Genomic DNA, 25,658 nt, shown 5'->3' on the forward strand with positions numbered 1-25,658 from the left:
CCTATATCCCCCTATACAAAAGGTGTGCTATCACTAACATGTTATAATAGTACAGTACATTTGTTACAAAATGAAATAATACGGTTATATTATAAACTGAATAATATAGTTTATGAAGATTCCCTTAGTTTTTACCTAATGTCCTTTTTCTGTTCCAAGATACCACATTACATTTAGCTGTCATGTTTCATACGGCTACTCTTAGCTTTGACAATATTGCAGAACTCCTTGTTTTGACGACCTTGCCAATTTTGAAGACTATTGCTCAGGTGTACTGTAGAAGTCTCCTTCACTGAAATTTCTATGAAATTTTTGCCATGATTAGCTTGGGGTTATGGCTTTCCAGGGAAGATTGTGGGGGTAAAGTACCATGCTCACAACAACATATCAACCATATAGTGTTGTTGGTTTTTTTTTTCCCCCCACACTTACCATACTGTGCTTTTTGGAAGTAAGGCATTATTCATAGCCCACACTTAAGGGAAGGAAAGTTATGCTCCCCTCCTTTTAGATAGAGTATCTATATAGCTTATTTGGATAAAATGGTAATTTTTAATAAAGACATTTACTTCCAATAAAGAAAAGAAGAATTTACAGTCAACCTAATCCTAAATGTTGATTTATTCCATACCACTTACTCTATTTTCAGTGCGACTTTTACTTCTCTAAAGCAACTGAGTAAATGAGCATGAGTACATTATTTTTCTTCACCCAAAAGCACTCTGACAAAATGATAATTCTCTAGCAAGTATCTAATAAATGAAATTTGCTTTGTAACAAACTTGCACAGTTAAAGAGAAGCATATATGTAGGTGTAATTTGTTTTCCCCATAAAATATATTTGAAATGCCTCAGGATCTATCACTATTCTCAGAGACTTCCAATCAACATTCTATGGGTCACTGAATGTATTGTCATCTTTTTATAAGGATGATATTTCTTAAGGCTAAATCTTTTTTATCATTATATTTTCATAATGAGTTTACATGTTCATTTATTATTTAATCCTTTCTTTCTTTCTCTCCTGCTTCTCCCCCGACTCCAAGATAAAACACACACACACACACACACAGACACACACACACACTTACTCACTCACTCAACTATTCCTATCGTAAACAAAAAAGCACAGAGCAAGTCTATGGGAATAGGGTATCTGCCTTTCTTTTCTTTACTACAGCTTCTAAGTAGATTTTAAAACTATTCATTGAACTCAATGTACAAAACAAAATATTGACTTACAATAGAAACCAAAGTGTTCAGTTTGACTTGTTTTAGTTACACACAAATTAACTTCACTGTAAATGTTTCTAAAAGATATTTACCTAGTTTTTTAAATTTTTTCCATAGCCACAGAATTTTGAATATATAATTTTTGTTATTAATTCTCAATCTGTCATGAAATAAGCAGTTTTCTGACAGCCTTAGTATTAGGAGAACACTTTAAATCACATTTAGCATCTGTCTAATTTTGTAAACACTAAGCTAAACAGCACCTACCATAGAATGAGCAGCATTACCATGCAGACATCCAAGCCTACACTTATTATTAATAAGCAATCAAATATATGAGAATAAATTCAAAGGCCTAAGGTAAGATCATCTAAGTGTGTAACAGACAAACGAGGTAAACAAGAAGCATCTCCTAAAGTAAATAATATGAGGTATGTGTCATAAAGTATTTCCCCTAGGAGAAGGCATTCTCTGGCTGCAGACTTCGTTCACTATTACCAATGTGCTTCATGTAAGGCATCACTTTGCCATTCTGATTTTCGCATTTTTTTCCTTAATTTTTTATTACATGAAAAATAAATATATTTTCCCATAAAATTCTGTTACTAAATGTATCAAAGAATTTTGTCGTTTTTGTTGGAAAGAGAGAAGGACATGGGTCAGAGAAGGACAGTAATGAAGATGGGGGGCAAAAAAGGACAGATTCAACTGTAAAATTCTGCCTAATAAAACAACTCTGCATTCCTCATTATAGGATAAAGCGTTTGTACTCTTGGAAAGTATACGCATCTCCTGAGAGGTATTATAAATATAAAGACAGAAAAGGAAAAATTAAAGTTAGATTAGCAAATCCATCTATAACAGCAGTTTGACTTAAACCTATGGGCATCAAATCTGCAAATTGTGTCAGGCAGGACCAGTCAGTAGTAAAAGATCTAGCTAATAAAACAAAACCACAGGTATGCTTCTTACAGAAATGAGTTTCTGTTCCTGGTGGCTATAATAAAAGCTAGATTGCAAAATGCGGCTGATTAACACTGTATTCTAATCATTAAGAATATAGTTTGCTTTATTCTAGAATAACAAAAATCTCATCATGCCTCTAAGCTCAAAATTAGCACACATAAATATATATTACCGAATATAATTAAAATCAAATTTAAACTACACTTGGAATTTCAGATCTCCATTTGGTTATGTGTCTGTACACTCAAGATCATAGAGTTGCTAAAGAAACGACCCTGCTTAAGGTTTTTGTTCAAATTGTAGTCTTCTTTTCACTGGGTATTTAAAGATGTTTCATAAAAATAATCACTCTAGCTCTGAACTATAGCTGTCAGGTGAAGTCAACCACAAGATTTTTTAGAGATTTGTTCATTTTTAGAGAGAGAATGAGAGAACACGAAAGCCCATGAGTGGGGCAAGGGGCAGAGGGAAAGGGAGAAGGAGAGAAATGGACTCCCCACGAGCATGGAGCCCCACTCAGGGCTCAGTCTCAGGACTCTTGAGATCACTGACCTCAGCCAAAATCAAGAGTTGCGCATTTAACCAAATGAGGGACACAGGCACCCCTAGAGTCAACCACAATTTTTAAAAGGTGTCATAAAAGGGCTTGCAGTACATTACCTAAACTCACAGTCACTTAACAAAACTTTCACTTATATTTTAATATATTGATTAATTTTATTAAAATGTATATCCAAAAATATAATTCAAATCCTTCCATCCTATATCCCTTTTTTTTATTGCAAGTTAGATAATACAAAGTCATGTTATTCATGGTTTGAATTTCCTCGTTTGTAAAGATTATTGGGATAGAGCATATCTAAGCTCTCTTCCTTTTCTAAAATGATATGATCTTTTAAAAAAATCTTTAATAACTTTTGTCCTAATTCCCAGTGTTAGAGAAAGAATTCTCAAAAAACTAAGCAACTGAACTAGAAAAAAAGTGCCTGTATTAGTTTCTACCAGGGTAAAAAATATGAATACAGATTTGGCTACTAGAACCCCAAAATGGTCTTTCACATTAACAAGCTAGCTACTGCCTGGTTAGAAAGAAAGTTGCCTTTGATAACTACTTTTAAAGATCTCCCCTTAAGGATTATTATTTTTTCTGTAAATATATCACTTTCTTGTCCCATAAAACACATTTTAAAAGATATTTTTTAGACATTTTCATAGAGAAGTTTGTTCAGAACTTGAAAGCCATTCTGCTAAAAATAAAAGTAAAGCATTATTTAGAAACGTATTATTGCTAAGTCCCGATTCATAGAACTATTATTCCTGGTTAATACCTTATGATGATTTTTATTGATATGTATCAGCAGAGTCATAAAAAGAACAAGTTATCTTTTAATTCAAATATTTATATACTTAATACTTTATAGCAAATCAAAAACAAAGCCTTATTTTATTTTAGACTACTTAAAAACATGTGAGAAAAAAATAATAACAGGATTTAAAATTACAGGTATAATACCCAAGTAATCTTTGCTTTTGGAAGGCTGGTTTAACCTTATTTTTTAGATATACTTAAACATTTATTTCTTTAATCACTTTATATTGATTCCTGCTTATGGAATGCCTCCCCATTCCAGCCTTTATTAAATTCTACTTAAGTACAGTTCAAGTACAACCTCTCCTAAAGCTTCTCCCACCTACAGCAGCCTGCATAAATATCCCTTCCCCTTGAATATAATATCTTAGATTTACTTAGCCCTTATCATCATTGCCTAGTATTACCTTTTTTTTTTTATCATGAGCACATATTCACTCTTCAAATAAATCAGGAGTTTTCTGACTTTTTTTTTTTTTGCAATTGAACTTTGATAGTTAATAAGAAAGAGTATGTCAAGCAGCACTGAAACATCACAGAGGTGAGTGAGACTAGTGCATTTAAGTCACTCATCTATCACGACTGTCTCCCGTTCTGTCAATGCATGCTTCACTTCCGTGAAGTCCTCCTGTCTGTCACACAATCTGCTAAACCATTTCCCCCTACTTCCTGCACCCAACACCTAGTCATCCTTCATGGGAAAGCTTAAATGTAACCACCTCAGGAAATCGCCCCTCACCACTAAAACTGTTATATCCTTCCACTGCACACTGCTCTTTTCTTCCGTAGCAATTGTTTAAAAGACTTTTCCATTAGACAAAGGCTATATGGCCTGTTGGCTACCATAATCCTACAGTAGAAAGTACACCTTAGTAAATATTTGCTGGGAGTCCATCTTAGTATGTTAAAAACAAAAACAAAAACAAAATCAACCAGTGAGAGTTGAAGCCTGGGCATCTGTAAGCCATATTAACAAAACTGGAACTTATAATGAAAGTAGTAGAGAATACTGAAAGATTTATAAATATGTCAGTGATCAAGATCAGGCTGATGTGCTACACACCTTGTGGGCAGTGTGAAGAATGGATTAGAGGAGGTCAAACCTACAAGATACAACAGGAGACAAGCATTTGTAAGGACAGAGGAGATTAATCATCTCGCAGCAGTTCTGAGTATCCAGCTGGGAGAGAACCCTGCTTTATTTGGGAAAATGGTTTGCTAAAACATTTTTGAGGGCCTTTGGGCCAACTGAGCCCTGGGCCTGAGAGTACCCTGATTATCTGCTTTGCATGAGTTAAATAAAGGAAAAGAACAAACGGGTCAGAATTTGGAGAAGAATGTGGCCCTTGAAAAGAAATGGAGGAAACTCCGGAAGAGAGAGCAAATAGGACTCTCGAATACTCTATCCTCTTTCCCCTGGTGTACTTTAAATTGCTGTGCTCTCACCTGCAATAGATGATTATTTCCGGCGACTCCAAGATCTGAAATGAAGTCAACCTTCATCATGAAAGTTTTCATTTGATGGTAAATTTTTGTGAAGTGAGATAAGAAATGCAAAACTGAAAGAGACCCTGAGTTCTGAATCAAAGCTGGCACGGAAAGAAAAAAACATGGCACTAATGTACACTGGAGACAGAGAAGAGAACTCAAAAACCAACTGTGTCACACAGAGTTGGGGGAAAATAATGCTCGCCTGAATTAAGGCTGAAACAGGAACTGTGGAGAGAAAGGTGTAGAATTTAAAATAGCTGAAAAGTACAATCAATTAATGCTAGTGACACTGGGTTTCAAATTTTGTAGTCTGCACGATTACTGTCATTCACCAAGAAAAAATAAAAGGACAAGAACAAATCAAGAGGCAGGAAGAATAAGGTTAATCTTGAATCTATTAAATATAAAGCATATAACTGACATCAGATGAAACTGCTAGCAGACTGTTAAATACACGTATCTATGCATCATGAAAAAGACTGGAGCAGAAGGTAGAGACTTTGGAGTCAGTATTTCTAAGTGATGGTTGAAGTTGACCTCTCTTAGTTTCACAGTGTGATAAAAATGTAGAATATAATAGAAAAAAGTAATTCTTAGTAGCAGAAATCTCTTCTTCACAGGTAGTATATCTTATATGTAAGGATTATGGAGATCACAGTAAGTAGGGGCAGGGAGAAACATGAACCTGTAAATGTATAAATAAGCACAAAACAATAAACTATGCGATACATTCCATATACACAGTAGATAAGTATAAGTACTGCAGGTAGTAACACTATACTAAAGATAATAAATGTCTTTTCTGGGGCGCCTGGGTGGCTCAGTGGGTTAAGCCTCTGTCTTCAGCTCAGGTCATGATCCCAGGGTCTTGTGATAGAGCCCCACATCAGGCTCTCTGCTCAGCAGGGAGCCTGCTTCCTCCTCTCTTTCTCTCTGCCTGCTTCTCTGCCTACTTGTGATCTCTGTTTGTCAAATAAATAAATAAATAAAATATTTTAAAAAATAAATGTTTTTCCTTTGCAAATAATAAGACAATGTAAAACCAAACATGATTCTGTTAAGTAGCCCAATTGGAACTGGGAGCTATTCTGGGTCCTTTAAATGGAGGAGATCTGTCTGAAATCATAGACACAGAGGTTAGTATTTCACCCCATAGTCTCTTAGATTCCTATTTTTCTTATCTAACATATATTTTTTTTAAATCTAAGACACCATTGATGGCAAGACACATTTTATGTACCCCTTTAAAAGAAAAGCAAAATTAGTGTCAATCTAAGACATAATGGTAAAAATATCTTTATTATGAACATGCCATCAGAGATATTAAAATGTAAAATAATGTGAATCTTCAAGTCAATGAAACATGTTACTAAGAAGAACCTCCATTTCTATTTTCTTTTGAACATTTTTTTATTATTATTTTTCCCCCCGATCTATGAAAACTATAGCTGAGGGAGCAGACCCAAGTTACTCCTAATGCCAAGAATTCCCCCTCAAAAAGCCCAGATCTTTCAGTTTCTATGAGCAATATTTAAGTAACATACAAAATCTTATAGGAAAACAATAAAACATTCTGTTCTGGTCTCTTAGTCTTCTTTATTTTTTTTTAAGATTTTATTTATTTATTTATTTATTTGACAGACAGAGATCACAAGTAGGCAGAGAGGCAGGCAGAGAAAGAGGAAGGGAAGCAGTCTCCCTGCTGAGCAGAGAGCCCAATGCAGGGTTTGATCCCAAGACCCTGGGATCATGACCTGAACCGAAGGCAGAGGCTTTAACCCACTGAGCCACCCAGGCACCCCTCTTAGTCTTCTTTAAATATGGACAAATTTGTAACGATAAACTGGTTTAATCCATCACTCAGATAAACGTCTTATATATCCTGTTATTTTTAGGATGCTGAGAATAGGTCATACTTGTAAGAAAGTTTTTTAGTTTGGGAAAGATTGCCCCTTCCTATCTAGTTGAGCCTTGGGCTGAAAATACCGTTGTCCAAAATATCCTGCCTAAAACAAAGGTATCAGAAAATTAGGTAGTTTGGTTAACAACCCCGTATCTCGTTCAGAGGGCAGTTCAAAATGGGGATGGAATCAATATTCTTGTTTAATCTGGGCACTCTTGACCCCTGGCTGAGAGTGGACAACAAACCCAGATCAGAATCTTTCTTTTACTCTTTTGTGTTGCAGACTTCAGATGTGTCATCTCTAGAATCTTAAGTGATGTTACACTCTGCTGCTCCATCAAATGATCCAGCAAAGAAAAGGTCACCCAGCGGGGGGAAAAAGAAAAAAGGAAAATCTGACTTTCATGGATGATGAGATGATGACTTGATATGTGATTGTGACATCTCAAAACAATCATCAAAATCTGGATTGATCATGCTTCCAGTTAAAAATAGTCTATCCTTCTGTTTCACTCAGTGGGGAGACTGAAACCCCAAACACGTGACTGCCTACATGAACATCATTATACTATTTCTTTGCCTTTATTGGAGTAACTTAACTATTCCAAATAATGTTATTGTTCATTATAGGGATTTCCCTAAAGCCCCATCAATGCTACAATAGAAAGCATCAACAGACATGACGCCCTAAGAATCATTAAACCTTTCACCTCAAAATCCTTGTCGTGCTGCTTCCACCAATTCTACACTCCTAAGCTAAATGATTTTTACCCCATCCCGATCAAATCCCTAAATTGAAAGGTTTGCCTTAAATCAAATTAAAAAACCTCAATAAATCCTCATCTGTTCATCCCCTTCCAAAAAACAATCAATGTTCAGTGGAGGTAGCATTTTTCCCTCACCACAGTGAGGAATAAATTGAGTAAAGTCTTGTCAAATGACTGGGGAGCCAGCATGTGAAACAAGTATCACAGTATCACTCAAATCTACTAATTACTTAGACAAATCTTGATCTTATTTAAGTCATCCAAGCACACTAAGATGTCTGGTTATAGAAAAGGTGGTCCTCGTAAGAATAAGAGTTCCCCAACTCCACTGTAAACTTGGAAATTTGATTAATAAGATGGGAATCAGAACATATATAAAAGGAGTATGATGCTATAGAATACCTGATAAAATGATGCTATTAAAATTTTATATCCAGCAAACAGAAACTCTGTTTTTAGTGTGTATAATCACAATTTAATTTGTCGTAATAGTGCAAATATTCATTATTTCTCTCTTTTCTGCCTCAGGCACTGTAGAAAATTATGTTTTCATGTCAGTGGTTATTTTTCTTATTGGTGAACAATTTTAAATACATAAATATTCTACTTCTTCAGAAGAAAGACCAGCATTTGCTTTCTTAATTACTTGTTCATTTTGACAATGACAGCTGATGTTGTTGGCATTATTCAAGCAATTGTATGGAGATGTCACCACTTAATTGTAAGAGGCCATGAAATTTTATATTGAGACACATATTTTCTTTCTAATTGCTACAGGAAAACCATGCTGAATGAAAGAAATATTTTCCTTTGACTGTATCCTCTAATGAACTTGGACCACTGAGTGATCTTTTGCACTGCCGAAGACAGTTTATAACAGTTTGAAACGCCACAATAGCAGGTTACAAGTAAATTCTATGACTTCATTAAAATTGCTGTCATTTAATATTAAATTAGGTCAGAATGTGTAAACATTTTACAGCTAAAGTTGATTAGATTTTGAAAATTATTCCATCTGAAAGCTCTTAGTAGCCAAAGCAATCCTCCTAAAGTATAGGATAGTATGAAAGACAAAACAGCCAGAGGCACTTTTAAATCCACAAATACAAATGATTTACTCTGTTGGCAGTTAGAGTAAGAAATAAAATAATTAATTGCAATTGTGTGTATGGAGCTGGTCAACTTTTTAAAATAGGCCTGTTTCTACTACAAACTAACTGAATGACCTTGAACAAGACCTTTACAACTCTGAACATTCATGGGAAGCAGCCATTTAAGTACCCCTTTTAACACAGTGAACTGAATATGGAAAAAAATGCACCAGGTGGATGTCATATTTTGAATAAGTTGATATTTGAAAAATGGGAATTGAAAACTATCCAATTCATGAATTAATCAATTGGTAGATTAATGAACTGATCAAAACAAGTAAACAAAACTATTAAATTATTGAATAGCTGAACTAATAAAACTATTAAATAATAAAACTATTAAAATATTGAAATGTCTATCCCGAAAATAAGGGTTACTGCTAACAGAATAGTCTATGTTAATGTAATATCATGATCTCTATACCCTATCGACAGACCATAAATTATTACGTTTTCAATGACGACAATTCACAAACCTTTTCATACAACTCTCTTTATATCTAGTTAGTCATTTGCAAGAACTTGGGGAAGGAATACAGGGAAAATATAAAAATTACATTAGGATTATTACAATATATATTCAAAATTTTAGAATATTCAATCTTTATGAAATAATATTTCCAGATAGTAAAAAGTTTATGAAGAACTGATGAAATCTTCCTCTTAACATTTTAAAGGTTAAAAAGAAACAATTCAGGTAGATAAAGTTCCAAAGTGAACTATATAGTTGTCCATCTTACCAGAGTATGCAGAATATACATTTTCCTTGACTATTCAGGGCTTATGTTAATTTTTAAAAATGCAGTGAAGTAATAAGACTGTAATACAGTAATACCTTATGTCCTACTGAAATACATGGGAGATGTGTGTTCCTACATTAAACGGACCCACACTGTTATGTTTTACGACTACTTTTGAAAGCTCTTTGCCTCTCCTCTTGTTTTTTGGATAGTAGTCCTTATTTTTCACCACATTCAGCATGTTTGGTTGAAACAATACTCTTACTCCTCTTCTAAGACATTACTAAGATTTTCAGCGGCTTTGGAAAGTATGTAACTGAATATACGGAAATTGTATGTAAAATTAGAAGCAGCAAAGTCTAGAAAGATAGTGAAAAGAACCTGTCATTTAACATTAAGATCTGGATTAATATTAGCTGCGTGAACTTCAGTTAAGATTTAAGTACAGAGTATTTCCTTCTTCCACGTACTTGGGATATATTAACACCTATTTCAGAGTGTTATTGTGATAATTTGATGAGATAACATATTTGAAATCCCTTTTAAACTGTAAAGCTGAATACAAATTGCATGACAAGGCTCCTATCATCACTATCAGAACAAGACTGCCATCTAATGGTCACTAAGCAGATAACAGATACTTAACCTCTAAAGCATGTATGTCAAGTGCAATAGCTCCAGCAGATGAAACCCATGCCTGAAATGACAACTAATGTCAAAGCTGCATCCTTACTACAGTATTACCCCAACAGTGTATTCCAAAAAAACATTTCGCACCTTCGTTAGAACTTCTCTTTCTGAAAACTAAGCATCATTGAGAGCTTTGTAGAGTGAAAAGTGTAGGAGGTAGGCATCAAGTCACAGCAGTGTAATTTAAACCCTAGTTCTGCCACTTACTAGTTCTCTAACCTTGGATCAAAAAACAATACTCTTCTGGGTCTCTGCTCCTTCATTTATTAAGTGAAAATGGTAATACTTTCCAGAGAATTGTTAGGATTGAAAGCGATAATCCAAAGAGTTTACAAATTAGAGCTTAAAAGCAGAGCAAAACAAGAGAACCAATGCTTAAAACAATGCTGCTTCGGTAAATAAATACAAGTTAATTTCAGTTTCTTGCATGAAGTCAAAGGCAAATCTATACAAGTGGTGCTAACAACTAGAAAAGTTAACAAAAAGCCAGTTTATTTGTTTTTTATAAGATGGGGGTACACAGCAGGAGGACCCTAGGGTTATTTTGTCCCACTAACACAATTAGGTAACTATGAAATCATCCTAAATACCCAAGAAACCAATCTGAAGACTGACAGAACAAACTCCACAACTAAAGGGAGAAACGAGGCCACACTGAGGAAGGTAGGAGTGCAGAGACAGATGTGCTTCAGGGGAGAAAGAGAGTGTGGGGTGCTGCAGAGGGGAGGGAGTCATGGCCATGGACAAGGATGAGAGAAAGAGGAACACACAGGTTAATGCACGGGAAATATTTCCCTATGGCCATCGGCTTGGAAAATAAAAAAGGGCTGAATTTCATGAGTTCTTGCAACCAGGAGGACTCAAAAGTGTGGTGTGTTAAAGGTCAGCAGGCTTGGCTGGAAGACCGACAGCAAACCCGGGGCAGACACTGAAGTATTTCTGGAGCACACAGGTGGGAGATTATTCACTGAGATGTCTCTCTGGGAACAAAGGATTTGGCCAGCACCACTGTCCTCCCACACCCTTCAGCATGAACACAGAGCCACCTGAGGGGAGCAGTGCAGCACCAACAGTGAATGCCTGACTTGCTTACACCAAGCCCCAGCTATCTCCGCTCCCAAGGCACTGCCCTTCTCAGTCAAGCTTGCCTCAGTCCCAGTGTGATGGGCCCCTTCCCCAGAAGACCAGCACAAACCTCTGTCTGTACCTTGTCTCTGACCAGAGCGTTCTGCAGGCCTCAGTTCTGGTGGAATTGGCATCAGGTCTCATTTCACAAGCAGATCAGAGCACACCTAGTTTAAACTCACCATATTCAGGCCAGAGAACAAACACTGCTCACAGCAGGCAAGGAGAGCCTCTACAGAAAACTAGCCCAAAGGACAGAGCAGTCAAAACACAACAGCACAGGTCTTGCAGCACACACTGGAGACACTCCCTGAAGTGCCAGACCCTGGGCATTACATGGCCTCTTCTTCACAAGGCCACTACTTTCAGGGGCAGGGAACATAACTGGCTTTTCTTTTTAAGATTTTTTATTTATGCATTTGACAGAGAGAGAGAGCACAAAAGCAAGGGGAGAGGCAAAGGGAGAGGTAGAGCAGGCTCTGGGCTGAGCAGAGAGCCCAATGTGGGGCTGGATCCCAGGACCCCAGGATCATGACCTGAGCCAAAGGCAGACGCCTGAATGACTGAGCCATCCAGGCCCCCCATAACTGCCTTTTCTAACACAGAGAGAAGGCTAAGACTTAGACAAAATGCCAAGATGGAGGAATTCATACCCAACAGCAGAACAAAATAAGGCCACCGGCAGAGATCTAAGCAAGAGAGATAAAAGTAGCATGCCTGATGGAGAATTTAAAGCAACAATCATAAGGATATTCACCGGGCTTGAGAAAAGAAGACATCATGGAGACCCTTACCACAGAAATGAAAAAGTTAAAAAAGAATCAATCAAAGATGAAGAATGCAATAAATGAGACCAAACCAGGCTTGATGCAACAAACACAAGGCTAGAAGCAGCAGAGGAATGAATTCGTTGCCTACAAGACAAAATAATGGAAAATATTAAAGCTTAAGAAAAGCGAGAAAGAAGAATTATGCAACATGAGAACAGACTTAGGGAACTCAGTGACTCTGTCATATGTAATAACATTCATATTATAGGAGTCCCAGAAGAAAAAGGGAGAGTAAAGAGGGCAGAAAAATTATTTGGAGAAGTAAGAGCTAAAAGAATCCCCTAATCTGGGGAAGGAAACAGACATCCAGACCCAGGTAGCACAGAGAACTACCATCAAAATCAACTAAAGCAGACTAACACCAAGACATATTATAATTAAATTTGCAAAATATAGTGATAAAGAAAAAAATCTTAAAAGCAGCAGGACAAAAGAAGTCCTTAACTTCCAAGGAAAAAACCCACAAGGCTAGCTAGAGATTTCTCAACAGAAACTTGGCAAGCCAGAAAGGAGTTCCATGATATATATTCAGAATGCTGAATGGGAAAAATGGGCAGTCAAGAACACTCTATCCAGCAAGGCTATCATTCAGAAGAGGAGAGATAAAGAGTTTCCTAGAAAAACAAAAATTAAAGGAGTTCATGACCACCAAACCAGCCCTGCAAGAAATATTAAAGGGGACTCTTTGAGTGGAAAGGAGAGACCAAAAGTGACAAAGACAAGAAAGAATCAGAGAAAATCTTCAGAAACAGTGACAGAACAAGTAATAACACGGCAATAAACACCTATCTATCAATAATTACTTTGAATGTAAATGGACTAAATGCTCAAATCAAAAGACAGAGGTGTCAGAATGGATAAAAAAAGAAGAAGAAGAAAAAAAAGACATCTATATACTACCTACAACAGATTCATTTCTGACCTAACGACATCTGCAGATTGAAAGTGAGAGGGTGGAGAAATCTCTATCATGCAAATGGATGTCAAAAGAAAGCCAGACTGGCAATACTTTATTGGACAAACTAGACTTTTTTGTTCTTATATTCTTTTTATCCTGCTTTGGTATCAGGGTAATAACAGCCTCATAGAATGATTTTGAATATGCTCCCTCCCTCTATTCCATTATTTGAACGGTTTTAATAAAAGATTGTCATTAATTATTTTTTAAAATGTTTGGTAGAATTCATCAATGAAACCATACAGTCATGGGCTTTTCTGAGCCAGGAGATTTTTTTTTTTTTGAAGATTTTATTTATTTATTAGACAGAGAGAGAAATCACAAGTAGGCAGAGAGGAAGGCAGAGAGAGATGAAGGGAAGCAGGCTCCCTGCTGAGCAGAGAGCCCAATGTGGGGCTGGATCCCAGGACCCTGAGATCATGACCTGAGCCAAAGGTAGAGGCTTAACACACTGAGCCACCCAGGTACCCCGAGCTGGAGACTTTTAATTTATAATTCAACTTGCATTCTTGTTATTGGTCTAAGAAGATTTCCTCTCTCTTGGACTCAAGATTCATGACTGAATCTTAGTGACTTGTACATTTTTAGGAATTATCTGGTATTATTTTCTATGTTATCTGATTTACTATATAACTGTTCATAGTGATCTGGTATCATACTATGTATTTCTATGGTATCTGTACGTTTTCTCTTCCATTTCTCATTTTGGTTTTTGAGCCATCTAGTTTTTTCTTAGTTAATGTAGTTAAACCATTGCCAATTTTGTTTATTTATTTATTATTTATTTATTTATTTTTGGGAAAACTTGGTCATTACTTTCAGTGTTATTGTTTATTCTGGTCTCTATATTTATTTATTTTTGATTTTTCTTCGTTATTTTCTTCCTCTACTAAATTTCAGATAAATTTCTTCTTTTTCTAGTCCCAGTGGTGTCATACTATTTAACTTTTCTTTTTAATACAAATACTTATAGCATAAATTTCACCCTAACATCTACTTTCACTGCATTCTGTAGGTTTAAGAATATTGAGTTTTCTCTTTTTATCGTTGTTGTGAGGCATATTTTGATTTTTCGTTTATTTGGCCCATTGCTTAGGTAGCAGTGCATTGTTCAAAATTTACATATTAAATATTTAATATTTACATTGCAGAAAAAGTGTGATAGATCCATAAGATGAAATACTAATAAGATCATAAAGAAGGAATGAAGTACTGATACACACACACACACACACACACACACACGCTACATCATGAATAAGCCTTGAAAAACATTATGCTCAGCAAAGGAAACCCATCACAAAAGACCAATATTGTATGATTCTGTGGATATAAGATGTCCAGAAGAGACGAATCTTCACAGACAGATAATGGCTTAGTGATTACCTGGGGTTAGAAGTGTGTTGACTGATAAGTCACTGCTAATGGGTACAACTCCTTTTTAGCTTAACGAAATGTTCTAACCTTACATTGTGATGATAGAGGCACAATGCTGCAAATATATTAAAAACCTGTGAACTGTGTAACTTAAATGGTATGCGAACTACATCTCAATTTTTTTTTTTTTATTTTCAAAAAGAAGTGGTCAACTACAATGGGAAAGAAATGAAAAAACGTCAAATCAAATTAAATATTTTGGGGAATACTAAAAAAAAAGAGAGCCAGTTTTAAACAAAAGTTTCTGCGTACTTGTGTTTTTAAAACTGTGTATGAATTAATTTTATTAGTCAAAGTTATTAACACAGGGTCACATGGGTGGCTAAATCAGTTAAGCGTCTGCCTTCAGCTCAGGTAATGATCCCAGGGTTCTGGAATTGAGCCCCACATCAGGCTCCCTGCTCAGCCAAGAGCCTGCCTCTGTCTCTCTCTGCACCACTCCCTCTGCTTGTGCTCTTTCTCACTTGTGCTCTCTCTCAAATAAATAAATAAAATCTTTTTAAAAGATTATTAACACAGAGCCTTCAGAGTTAGACAAACTTTGGGCCCAGATGAGACATCTACTTGCTTGTAGTATTTTATTATTCAAAGCTTCAATTTTCTTCAATGTGAAAGAATTATTTACCTCACTGAACTGGCATACAAACTCAGTAAATATTATTATTCTTTTATTTAATATGATTGTGTAAGTTTGGAAATACATGATAATCACAAAATCAATTGCATGTGTTGTGGCATTCTGCACTTAAAATTTGAGAAATACTTTACTTGAAAATATGGTTGAGATCTTCTACTAATAGCGCCTGGAAAAAAAATAACCAAAATCAGCAAGACTGGGTTTCTATTAATCCTCAGGAATATCTTATTTTATCAAGCATACTGTAAAAAATAGTATTAGCTATAGTTATTAAAAAATATTATATGCCAGATGTGATACAGACATTCTACTACACTTTAATTTACTATTCCTCACAACAAACTTTTGAGGTAGATACTTTTATTGCCCCATTTTAAGATGAAAAAAGCAAAACTGAGATTAAATAATTTGTTCAAGTTTATACAGCCTGGTTGGTAGCTGAGATTTGCCTAACTTCAGAGTTCAGATTTGTAGCTACTACGTTATACTTCCAAAATTAAGTGTCACTTATTTCTCAGCTTTATAAAATGACACTGAAGATAGCTTACACATATTTTCTGACCCAGACATATCAAAGCTTATAAAACCTTATAGTTAATTTTTATAATTTTCCCTGTGTGAATGTTGTTGCAATTTGTACATTACCATTCATATTAACAAAGCCACTAGGGTTTCATCTCAGCTCTGCTGTGCTAGTATCCATTAAAAATTAATAACAAAAATTACCTCCTTAATTAATAGGCACATGAGGAGTTCCCAACTCACTGCAGAATTTTATATTGCTTGTTCATCAAACTCAAAATAATTTAGCAACTACCTAATTAATACCTAATTGATATCATTGGGCCATTACTTCTCCATTTGCATCTGGACATATACCAAGAGATACTGCCCTAGGTGTTTTTATATATAACGTCCAAAATAACCAGCAAAAACAAAATTTCTTCACCCAATCATCTAAGCGACACTGCATTGTTTTTATCAAACAGTGATAAATAAAGAAAATATATTTTCAACTGAGTAACTTATTTGCAAATAACAAAGACCAAATTTAATACAAAGTAACAACCTGGTTTTCTCTCTGAACATTACAGATTTGGGTTAGTAAGTTTTAAAATATTTAACACAAGAAATTTATTATTTCTCTTAGAATTACTATTTGAAATATGTTGTGGTATTTTAGACACAGGACTACTGTCTGGGAATAAAATGTTTCCATGCATTTAAATGTATTGGTTTTAACACCAGGAAACGTACCACCTGTTATAAGCAAAGTGCCTTAATTAATTTTTGAATAATTAGTACTAAGAAAACATCACTTATTTTTTTTTAAATCAATTTTTTTTAAAGATTTTACTTATTTATGAGAGAGAGAGAGAGAGCACAGGCAGACAGAATGGCAGGCAGAGGCAAAGGGAGAAGCAGGCTTCCTGAAGAGCAAGGAGCCCGATGTGGGACTCGATCCCAGGACGCTGGGATCATGACCTGAGCCGAAGGCAGCTGCTTAACCAACTGAGCCACCCAGGCGTCCCACACCACTTATTTTTTAAAGATTTATTTATTTTAGAAAGAGAGAGAGGGAGCATATGCATGAGCAGTGGGGGAGGAGCAGAGGGAGAGAGAAAGCAAAGAGACAGTTTTTAGCAGACTCCCTGCTAAGTGTGGAGCCTGAAGCAGGGCTTCATGTCAGGACCCTGAGATCATGACGTGAGTGAGATTGAAGGAGCCACCCAGGCATCCCTAACAAAACACCATTTAAAATGATACACAGAATTTAGACTATAAAAATAAAAATGACAAAGTATATGTTAAAACAATAGATAATCATGATGAAGCATTAAGAAATTAAGGACTATAAAAAAATACCAATGATTGGGAAAACTCTATGATGAGGAATTTAAGATGTCAAGAGGAAATAACTAACTTCTTCTGGGCTCCTATTTTATTCTAGGCAACTATGAAAGGCACTTTGCATATAAATATATCTCCTACTTAGGATGATATTTGAGATAGTTTTATTGTCATTTTACAAATTAAAAAAATTACTTAGGGGCGCCTGAGTGGCTCAGTGGGTTAAGCCTCTGCCTTCAGCTCAGGTCATGATCCCAGGGTCCTGGGATTGAGCCCCGAGTCGTCAGGCTCTCTGCTCAGCAGGGAGCCTGCTTCCTGCCTCTCTCTCTGCCTGCCTCTGTGCCTACTTGTGATCTTTCTGTCAAATAAATAAACAAAATCTTTAAAAAAAAATTGCTTAAAAAAATCCGGTGATTTGCACAAGGTCACTGTGGTACAGCTGGAATGCTAACTTGGATATGTCTGTCTCCAAAGTGCCTATTCACTTTGATATTAATTTGTCATTTCTTTAATTAGAATGGATCTTTAAGATGCAATTTCCTCTCAGAGGGTTATTGTGAGCATTAACTTTAGACAGCTTAGGAAAAAAGCATAGCTCATTATAGGCATTTAGTTTTCCTTTCCATCAACTTGGATATCCAGCTACTACTTGCTAAAACTGATGCACCACCAACTTCTAGTAGTCAAGAAAAGAACTGGGAAAATGGCATTTTAATGAGTACATTCCAAACAGGTAACACCAAAATGTGTTTTAACTTTAATTACGATGCTTCACTGTCAAATTAGTCAGGTGCATGTTTCGCATAATTTTTTGAAGATAATACTATAAACAGTCTAAAGTCTAAATAGAAATAGGACCTTGTTCTAGTTTACCATGGAAAAGAATAGCTAAACATGAAATGTTCCGAAAGCAAAACTCTAATTCTTATTCTTATTTCTTTATCAAACACTACGCACTGTCCAATATTTAACTGGCATTATGGTAACAACTATTTGTAGAAATGTTACCTTATTTAGTCACATAAGGGTAACATTTTGCCAACAGTTCATTTTCGTGGACTCATCAAGCAGTAACATTACTTAACATTAGATATTCTATTGGGTTTTATGACCATTACCTTAAAGTAAGATGAGGAAAATAATTGACAACATCTATTTCAACTATTTCCAATGTTAAAATTACCCAAAGAATGTTAATATGTACAAGGAACTGAATTTTATTTTTGGACAAAGCAAGATCCTCATAAAATTCCTAGTTTTTGCTACACTATTATGTCAACATTTAGGACTGCTTCTACTGAATTGGTAGCAAGATGCCACCAGCTTGTACTAAAAGGAGTTGCTGAAGAAATTGTTCTTGATATCAATCATTTATACTTTATAAAGACATGTGAGCAAAATAACTTTCAGTTCTTAGTAAAAAAATTCTTTATTTAATAAAATGCACTGACTGGTTGACTGAATGATTGATGGCATATATTTTTAATCACGCAACTGGTTAAGTTTCCTTCTTCACATATGTTAGGAAAGCACTCCAAGTAACACTTCCTGCTCACTATGGTGATACTAGTGTATATTTTGTGTGCCAACCTCACCTGTAGTATCATCTTATTTTTTGTATCTTTTTTACCATTATTCTATTTTCCTTGAGTGATTATTACTTTGCAAGATGCTTAAATGAATAGAAAGAAAAATCCTCCACACAAACATGTAAAGCCACATAAAGAAAAATAAGGAAAAATAATACTGCTGGTATTTTTTGTTTCACAGAATGTACAGTTCATAACACATATCTCACTGTAAGGAAATTTTTTAGGATTTTTATTTATTTATGAGAGAGAGAGATAGAGCACAAGTGGGGGGAGCATGGGCAAAGGGAGAAGGAGAAGCAGACTCCCCACTGAGCATGAAGCCTGATGCGGGGCTGATCCCAGAACTTAGGGATCATGAACTGAGCTGAAGGCAGACGTTTAACTGACTGAGTTACCCAAGTGCCCCTGTAAGGAAAATTTTAAGGTCATTTATTTGAGTCTTTGAGATATTAAATGCTAGTAACTTTTGTTTGTACTTTTTTTCCCCCAAAAAATACTACTGAGGTATATCTAACATCACTACTAAAATCTTGAGTGATTCAATTTGTGGCAAAACAACACCATACCAATGAATAAGAGAGTGAAGAGAAATATAAAAACTGAGAAGAGTCACAAATATGTATTTTTAATTTATCAAGGTATAAAAAATAGCATCTCATTTTTTTTAATCAAAACTGTGTTTGATCATGTATACATTATAAATGATTTACTAAGTAAAGAAGCAATAAATATTTTACTACAGAAGAAATGAATGTCTAGCATTAAACAAATTGATAATCCTGTATTTGAAACATGATGCATATTAATTATTTATTAAAAATATTATCCAGAAAAGTAATTTAAGCATTTATTCAAGAAAAACATGATTAAAGACGCCTTGAGCACTTATCCATAGGATTTTTAATCTAAAAGCTTCACTTTTATATTAGAATTTACAAAGATAAAATTAGGTAATGCCAAGATAAAAATAAATTATTCAGAATAGTTGTTTTTATTTTTTTCTCCCTAAGGCAGAACTTTTTGAGAACTCACTTTGAATTCATAAACCTTTCCCTCATTGAAATTGTCCTTTCTTACTTTCAATAATAATAATAATAGTAATAATAATATTCACTTACTGCACTGTAAAACAGATACTCATCTGTACTATTATTTGTACTACCTCTCCCTTTAGAAAAGCAGTGTGGTAATTTAGGACTCCATAGAAACATTTATATATTAAAAGGATTTGTGGAACTTTACTCAAATTGTCTATAGCACTGGTCAAAAACAAACTTTAAAATTTATCTGTAAACTTAAAATTCACTTTTAGACGAAAATACAGATAGCAAAGAATGGGGGAAAAGCATATTAAAAGATATCCACAATTATTGTGACCACAATAATGAATAGTCATCTTTACCAAGGTAGGTATAGTCATAAGTGTGTAATTTTCAACAACATGATGAAACACCTAGATACACATTTAATTGTGCAAGTATGTGGGCATTTCTATGACAAAGACCTTGAGCCACACAACTCATTTCTATTTTTTCTGCTTTGTTTGTGCTATATGGATATTTTAATTCCCTGGTTGATATATTTTAGCTCGTATCCCTTAACTGCAAGTAGCACATCAACTAACAATGATTCATATTATATTAACTATCTACACTTACTATGCATTCTATTTCCTTTAGAATGTCTTTTGTATGTTAAATCACTCAATATGAGCAATGTCCAATGTACACATGTTGAAAAAAATTATCTTTTTATAAAAATCACCTTGGCCATTATATTAAGCCTTTCTGTAAATTGCTATAAATCTTTGCCCTAATAAGACTCTAGAACCAAAAACTGAGAATGTTTTACCCTAAAAAAACGTTTTTAAACCCCCCACTGATTTTTAGTAATATAAGTAATAGAATTTAATGGTATCATTATTTCAGTTTTCAGACTTTTAAAAATAACTTTTATTTAAACTATCATTTAAAAATGGCTAGCATTAATGAGCTTTTTATCAATATCAATTATCAATAATGAGCTTCTTATATTTTGAGAAGACCTTTAATTATGTTGCTTAATAAAAATATAAATTGCATAAAACCTATTCAATCAGAAATTTTTTTTTTAAAGATTTTATTTATTTATTTATTTGACAGAGAGAGAGAGAGATCACAAGTAGGCAGAGAGGCAGGCAGAGAGAGAGAGGGGGGAGGAAGCAGGCTTCCTGCTAAGCAGAGAGCCCAATTTGGGGCTCGATCCCAGGACCCTGGGATCATGACCTGAGCTGAAGGCCGAGGCTTTACCCCACTGAGCCACCCAGGTGTCCGAGAAATTCTTCTTTCTGAGCTAACGTGCATAAACAAATAGTTGTGGCTTTTTTCAAAGCCCATAATGTGCCATCCACTGTGAAACAGGTTTTCAAAACACATTTTCTTAAGTAACATTAAACAAACCCAAGTCACTCTAAGGAATATTTCACATATCAGAATTGTACTTCAGGTAGGCAAAGGGAGGTCATTTACCTCAAGAAAAATTTAGTTAACTCAGTTGATTCAAGAGGTATTCCAGCTTCAGCTTCAACCAAGATACCTACACCCTAAAATAGACTTGGGAGATGTACAGTTTTTAGTATATCATATCATCTTTTTCCTTACAATAAACGAATGAAGTAAATAGCACCTATTACTTTATAAAAAATGAAAATAAAGTTTAAAAATGCTTCTCTTTGCTCCCAAATAAATTGAACTGAAGTCTTTATATTTTTAAGTCACCCTTTGCTCTTCATCATGAGTGCCTACCAAACATAACTGAGATTGCTACATTATCTGTAATTCTTTTAAATTAATACCTGGTTTTATTTTTTTTTATTGTGAAAATCTTTAAAAATCTGAAAACAAGAAAATATTACAATTAATGCACAAACTTCTCACCCCAACACCTACTGCTCAGCTTTGAACATTTTCAACAACTTTCCAATTTTGTTTCATCTATTCCCTCTTCCATACCTGTTGGTAAAGTAAATGTCATATATCATACTGTTTCAACCACATGCCTCTCTCTAAACTTTTCTTTAAAAAACAAAACAAAAATATTCAATACCCAACAAAATAAATAACTCTGTAATAATTTAGTCATTTCTCAAATTTCTCTGACTGACCCAGAAATATATTTTTATAGTGTTTTAAGTTTTTCAGGTGTGCCAACAAAGATGTCACACAGCATCTGCCTCTTTTAATCTACAATATCCCTCCCCTTTTTGTCATGCCATTTATTTGCTTAAGGAACCAGACCATTATCCTGTAAAATTCCTCACATTCTGTATTTGGTTGCTGGATTCCCTGTCTCCTCATCCCAGTATTTCCTGTAAAATCACAATTTAATCAAGAGAACTGAACAGATATAAGTACATGTAGGCAGGAGTGGCAGTGCTGTGTACTTCTCCAGGCACTGCATTGAGAGGGAAAAATGTCTAGCTGTTACAATTTTAGTGATGTTAGTGATCACTGGATTTAGGTTTGCCAGTCTACCCAAATTTGCAAAGTTCTCCATCAACAACATACACTTACAGCCACACCAGGGCACACAGAGACATCTTCTTATTCTTTTAATAGCTGCTTAGTATACCATTGTACATTCAAGAAATGTCCTGCTGAAGAACATTTGAGGGTTTCCAATAATTTGTAATTATAAATATCTTGCAATGAATAGATATTTGGATGCATCATTTTGTATATTTCCAGTGTTTTAGGATTAAATTTCCAGAAGTTGGATAGTTGAATCTAAAGGTAAATGCATATATAGTCTTGTTAAATATTGACAAATTCCCTCAGAAAGTGTATAAATCATCACTATAAATAATTCTTCTAAGATAAATACGCATGAATGACAAAACTGTATAATGTATCTGTACAAAAATGAGAAAAAAAATCTCCATTTTTAAAAGACTATCTGTCAAATCAACTACAGCAAGAATGTTTTAAAAAATGATTATCCTAAATTTGTATTTAACTGGAAAAAAATTTAAAGTAACTCTTTGGATATCAGCCTATAGTACAGAGTAATAAAATATAAACATTGTGAAATGTAAAATATAAACACTGGCTTCTTTTGACAATTCTTAATGTGATATTATCTATAATAGAAAAATACTGCATGAACAAAAAAATCATTATAAAATATTAGAACTGGAAATAACCTTAGAGATTATGTCTAATTCTTAGAAGTTAATAATATATTATATTATGTATATATAATATAATATATATTGAATAATATATAAAATCCAGCAGGCTGATTTTCTCAAATATATGCAGAAGGCCAAGATTTTAAAGTTTCAATTTAGTATTTTTTTGAGAGAGAGAGAGGAGAGACAGAGAGAGAGGCAGAGGGAGGGGCAAACAGAAAAGGAGAGAGAGAATCTAAAATAGGCTCCACACCCAGCATGGAGCCTGATGTGCAGCTCGACCCCACGACCCTGAGATCATGACAAGAGCCAAAATCAAGAGTCAGATACTTAACCAACTGAGACTTGAATGCACCCTAATAATATTTCTACTTCAATTTGAAAATGACTATGTTAAAGATGTTATAAGCAAAAAAACACAAAAAAGTAAACAACAGCTTGTCCTGTACCCAAATATCTAACTATGAATAAACAATCCCTATCATCTACTTTAACAGGAGTAATTTTGGGATTTAAAGATATAACAATTTATACTTTACTATAAATTTACACTGTTACAAATATAATGAGCTACCTTCTTAATTCCTTCAACAATATTTATCTCACACTACAACTCAGTGTTTCTGTGTGTTTGTGGTCATTACTGACAGTTATTAATTATTAAAAATTAATTGAGTTATTAATTTTGCAACTTTTTTGCATCAGTATTAGCCTATGCAGCTATTATGGAAGCAGTTAAGATTCTGAAGAGTAAACCTTGATCTACAAAACCTCCATTTGGTTATATAAAATAAATAAATAATAGGATCATAACAGTTTTCTTCTCTCAAAAAGAGAAATAATAAATTTTCCATTATGTATTAAATTGCAATTTCTTTCTTTGAAATGCCTTTATAGGTATTTTTTTCCTATTTTATAATGGTCTTCCACTGGATTTATATTTCCATAATAGATTATAAGATCATCAGAATCATGTGTCAATGGTACCTAGCATGTGCCTTGCATATATGATATACAAACTGGAGATGGAAAAGACTGAGCGCATCCTAAACAATATAAAGTTTATCAATGAACTGATAAATGGTTAGGATCAGAGTTGCATGAGTTGCACTTACCTGAAGGATGAAGATTCTGTTCCTCTAAAAATTCTAGATCAAGCATTAGGTCATCTTCATCCAGTTCACAAGATCCCAAATTATTCAAAACATCCTAAAGAAAAAGCACAATCAATAGTTAGGGACCAAACTGCTGAGAAATTGAGGCAATATCCACATACAGATGCCATGAACTTTAACATTATCTGCCCAATAAAATATTCCAAAAATTATTATAAAAAATCTTAACTTCCACTAAAACTGCTAAAGGTTTAAAGGTTTTTTTCAAATGTATAGAAGTCTGTAAAAACTGAAGCTTTATTTTTTTATATTTATCTTTAAAATCTGGACATTCTTCTGACACATTTAATGAATTCTCAAACAAATTCTGTGTACAGTGCCAACCGTGAGATATTAATTTAGACCATACTTGGAAGCAAAGATTCAGTTACCATTTCCCAATCATTTGCTTAATTAGGAAAGATGAACAGAAGAAATAAACAACAATCAGATTAAAAATTAATTGACTTTCATAATGCCATAAACATCAGAGCTAGATTATGTTTTTTTCCTTCTCCTCCCGTCCCCTCCCCTTCCCTTTCTTTAAGAGGGCAAATAACAAAATAAACCAGAAGAGTATACTAAGAAGTCTTGAGGGGAAACAGTGATATGCAGAGGTAGGAATTCTTGAGGGAAGAATAAGGACCTAATTTGTGTATTTGTGTATACAGATAGGTGATGACTATATTAAGAAAAAGCACTAATTTAACATTTAGAAACTACATTGAAATAACAAAAGTACATCTTTTGTACTTTTGTACAAATGTACATGATGCTACATGTAGTAAATGACACTTATCTCAGACTTTTCCTATTTATGTGAACATTACCATAATTATTTATGTTTAAAGAACTAAATTTTCATTTTAAAAGGCCCAGTGATATTATCAAATGGAAACTGAACACCTTAATTCTAGGGATTGAAAGTAAGGGCACAGGGCAGGGGAGGAGTAAGGACACTGACATTTAAATAAATTATTCTCACTTTAAAGAAAAAAAGGAATTAAACATTATTAAGCTTTAGAATCATGTGGTATCTGTGAATAGAACACAAAGGTGAAAATATCCCCAAAGCTAATGATTATCTCTACCAATGAAAACTACAGTAGTCATTATCTTATTGTATTATATTGTATCTGTATTAATTACAAGGCAACTAGTATTTTATAAAAAAAATCAACTGTTTACTGGCAGTTTTATGATACACTGTGGCAGGAATAACCTACTGAGAATAAGATGTATATTTATATAGTATCAAAAGATGTTATAAAATATAGGCAACAAAAGATAAGCTGCCATCCTCAAAAATGCAAAAAAAAAGCAAGAAAAGAAGCATAATTCAAGTTGAACATGGAAAAGAAAGAGTTTAGAAAAGGGGGATTTGCTAAAGACACTATTATTGGTGTTTATTAAGCACTATCCAAATGAGAGAATCTTAATCTGGGGGTCAAGACTATTTTGGTAAAGAAAAAAATGTTTTATAGTGAAAATGTATACTTCATCCAGCTTCAAATTAGTCTAAGTTATTTTAATCTTATATTTAGAATTTCATTGACCAGTATTATATTCTTGTTTTCATCCAAAATTCCTATGTTG

General features: G+C 34.3%; 1 protein-coding gene across 4 annotated transcripts in view; it reads right to left on the minus strand.

Annotated features, from left to right (window-relative positions):
- CCSER1 (coiled-coil serine rich protein 1) overlaps positions 1 to 25,658 on the minus strand; it is a 728,492-nt gene that overhangs the window by 462,742 nt on the left and 240,092 nt on the right. For all 4 annotated transcript variants that reach the window (XM_032861661.1, XM_032861652.1, XM_032861643.1 and 1 more), the window contains exon 4: positions 24,024 to 24,117. In XM_032861661.1, coding sequence (XP_032717552.1) covers positions 24,024 to 24,117 — 94 coding nt within the window. The remainder of the gene's footprint in view (positions 1 to 24,023; positions 24,118 to 25,658) is intronic.

This window comes from Lontra canadensis, unplaced genomic scaffold, assembly GCF_010015895.1.
Source record: "Lontra canadensis isolate GAN:19392208 unplaced genomic scaffold, GSC_riverotter_1.0 scaffold1, whole genome shotgun sequence".
NCBI lineage: Eukaryota > Metazoa > Chordata > Mammalia > Carnivora > Mustelidae > Lontra > Lontra canadensis.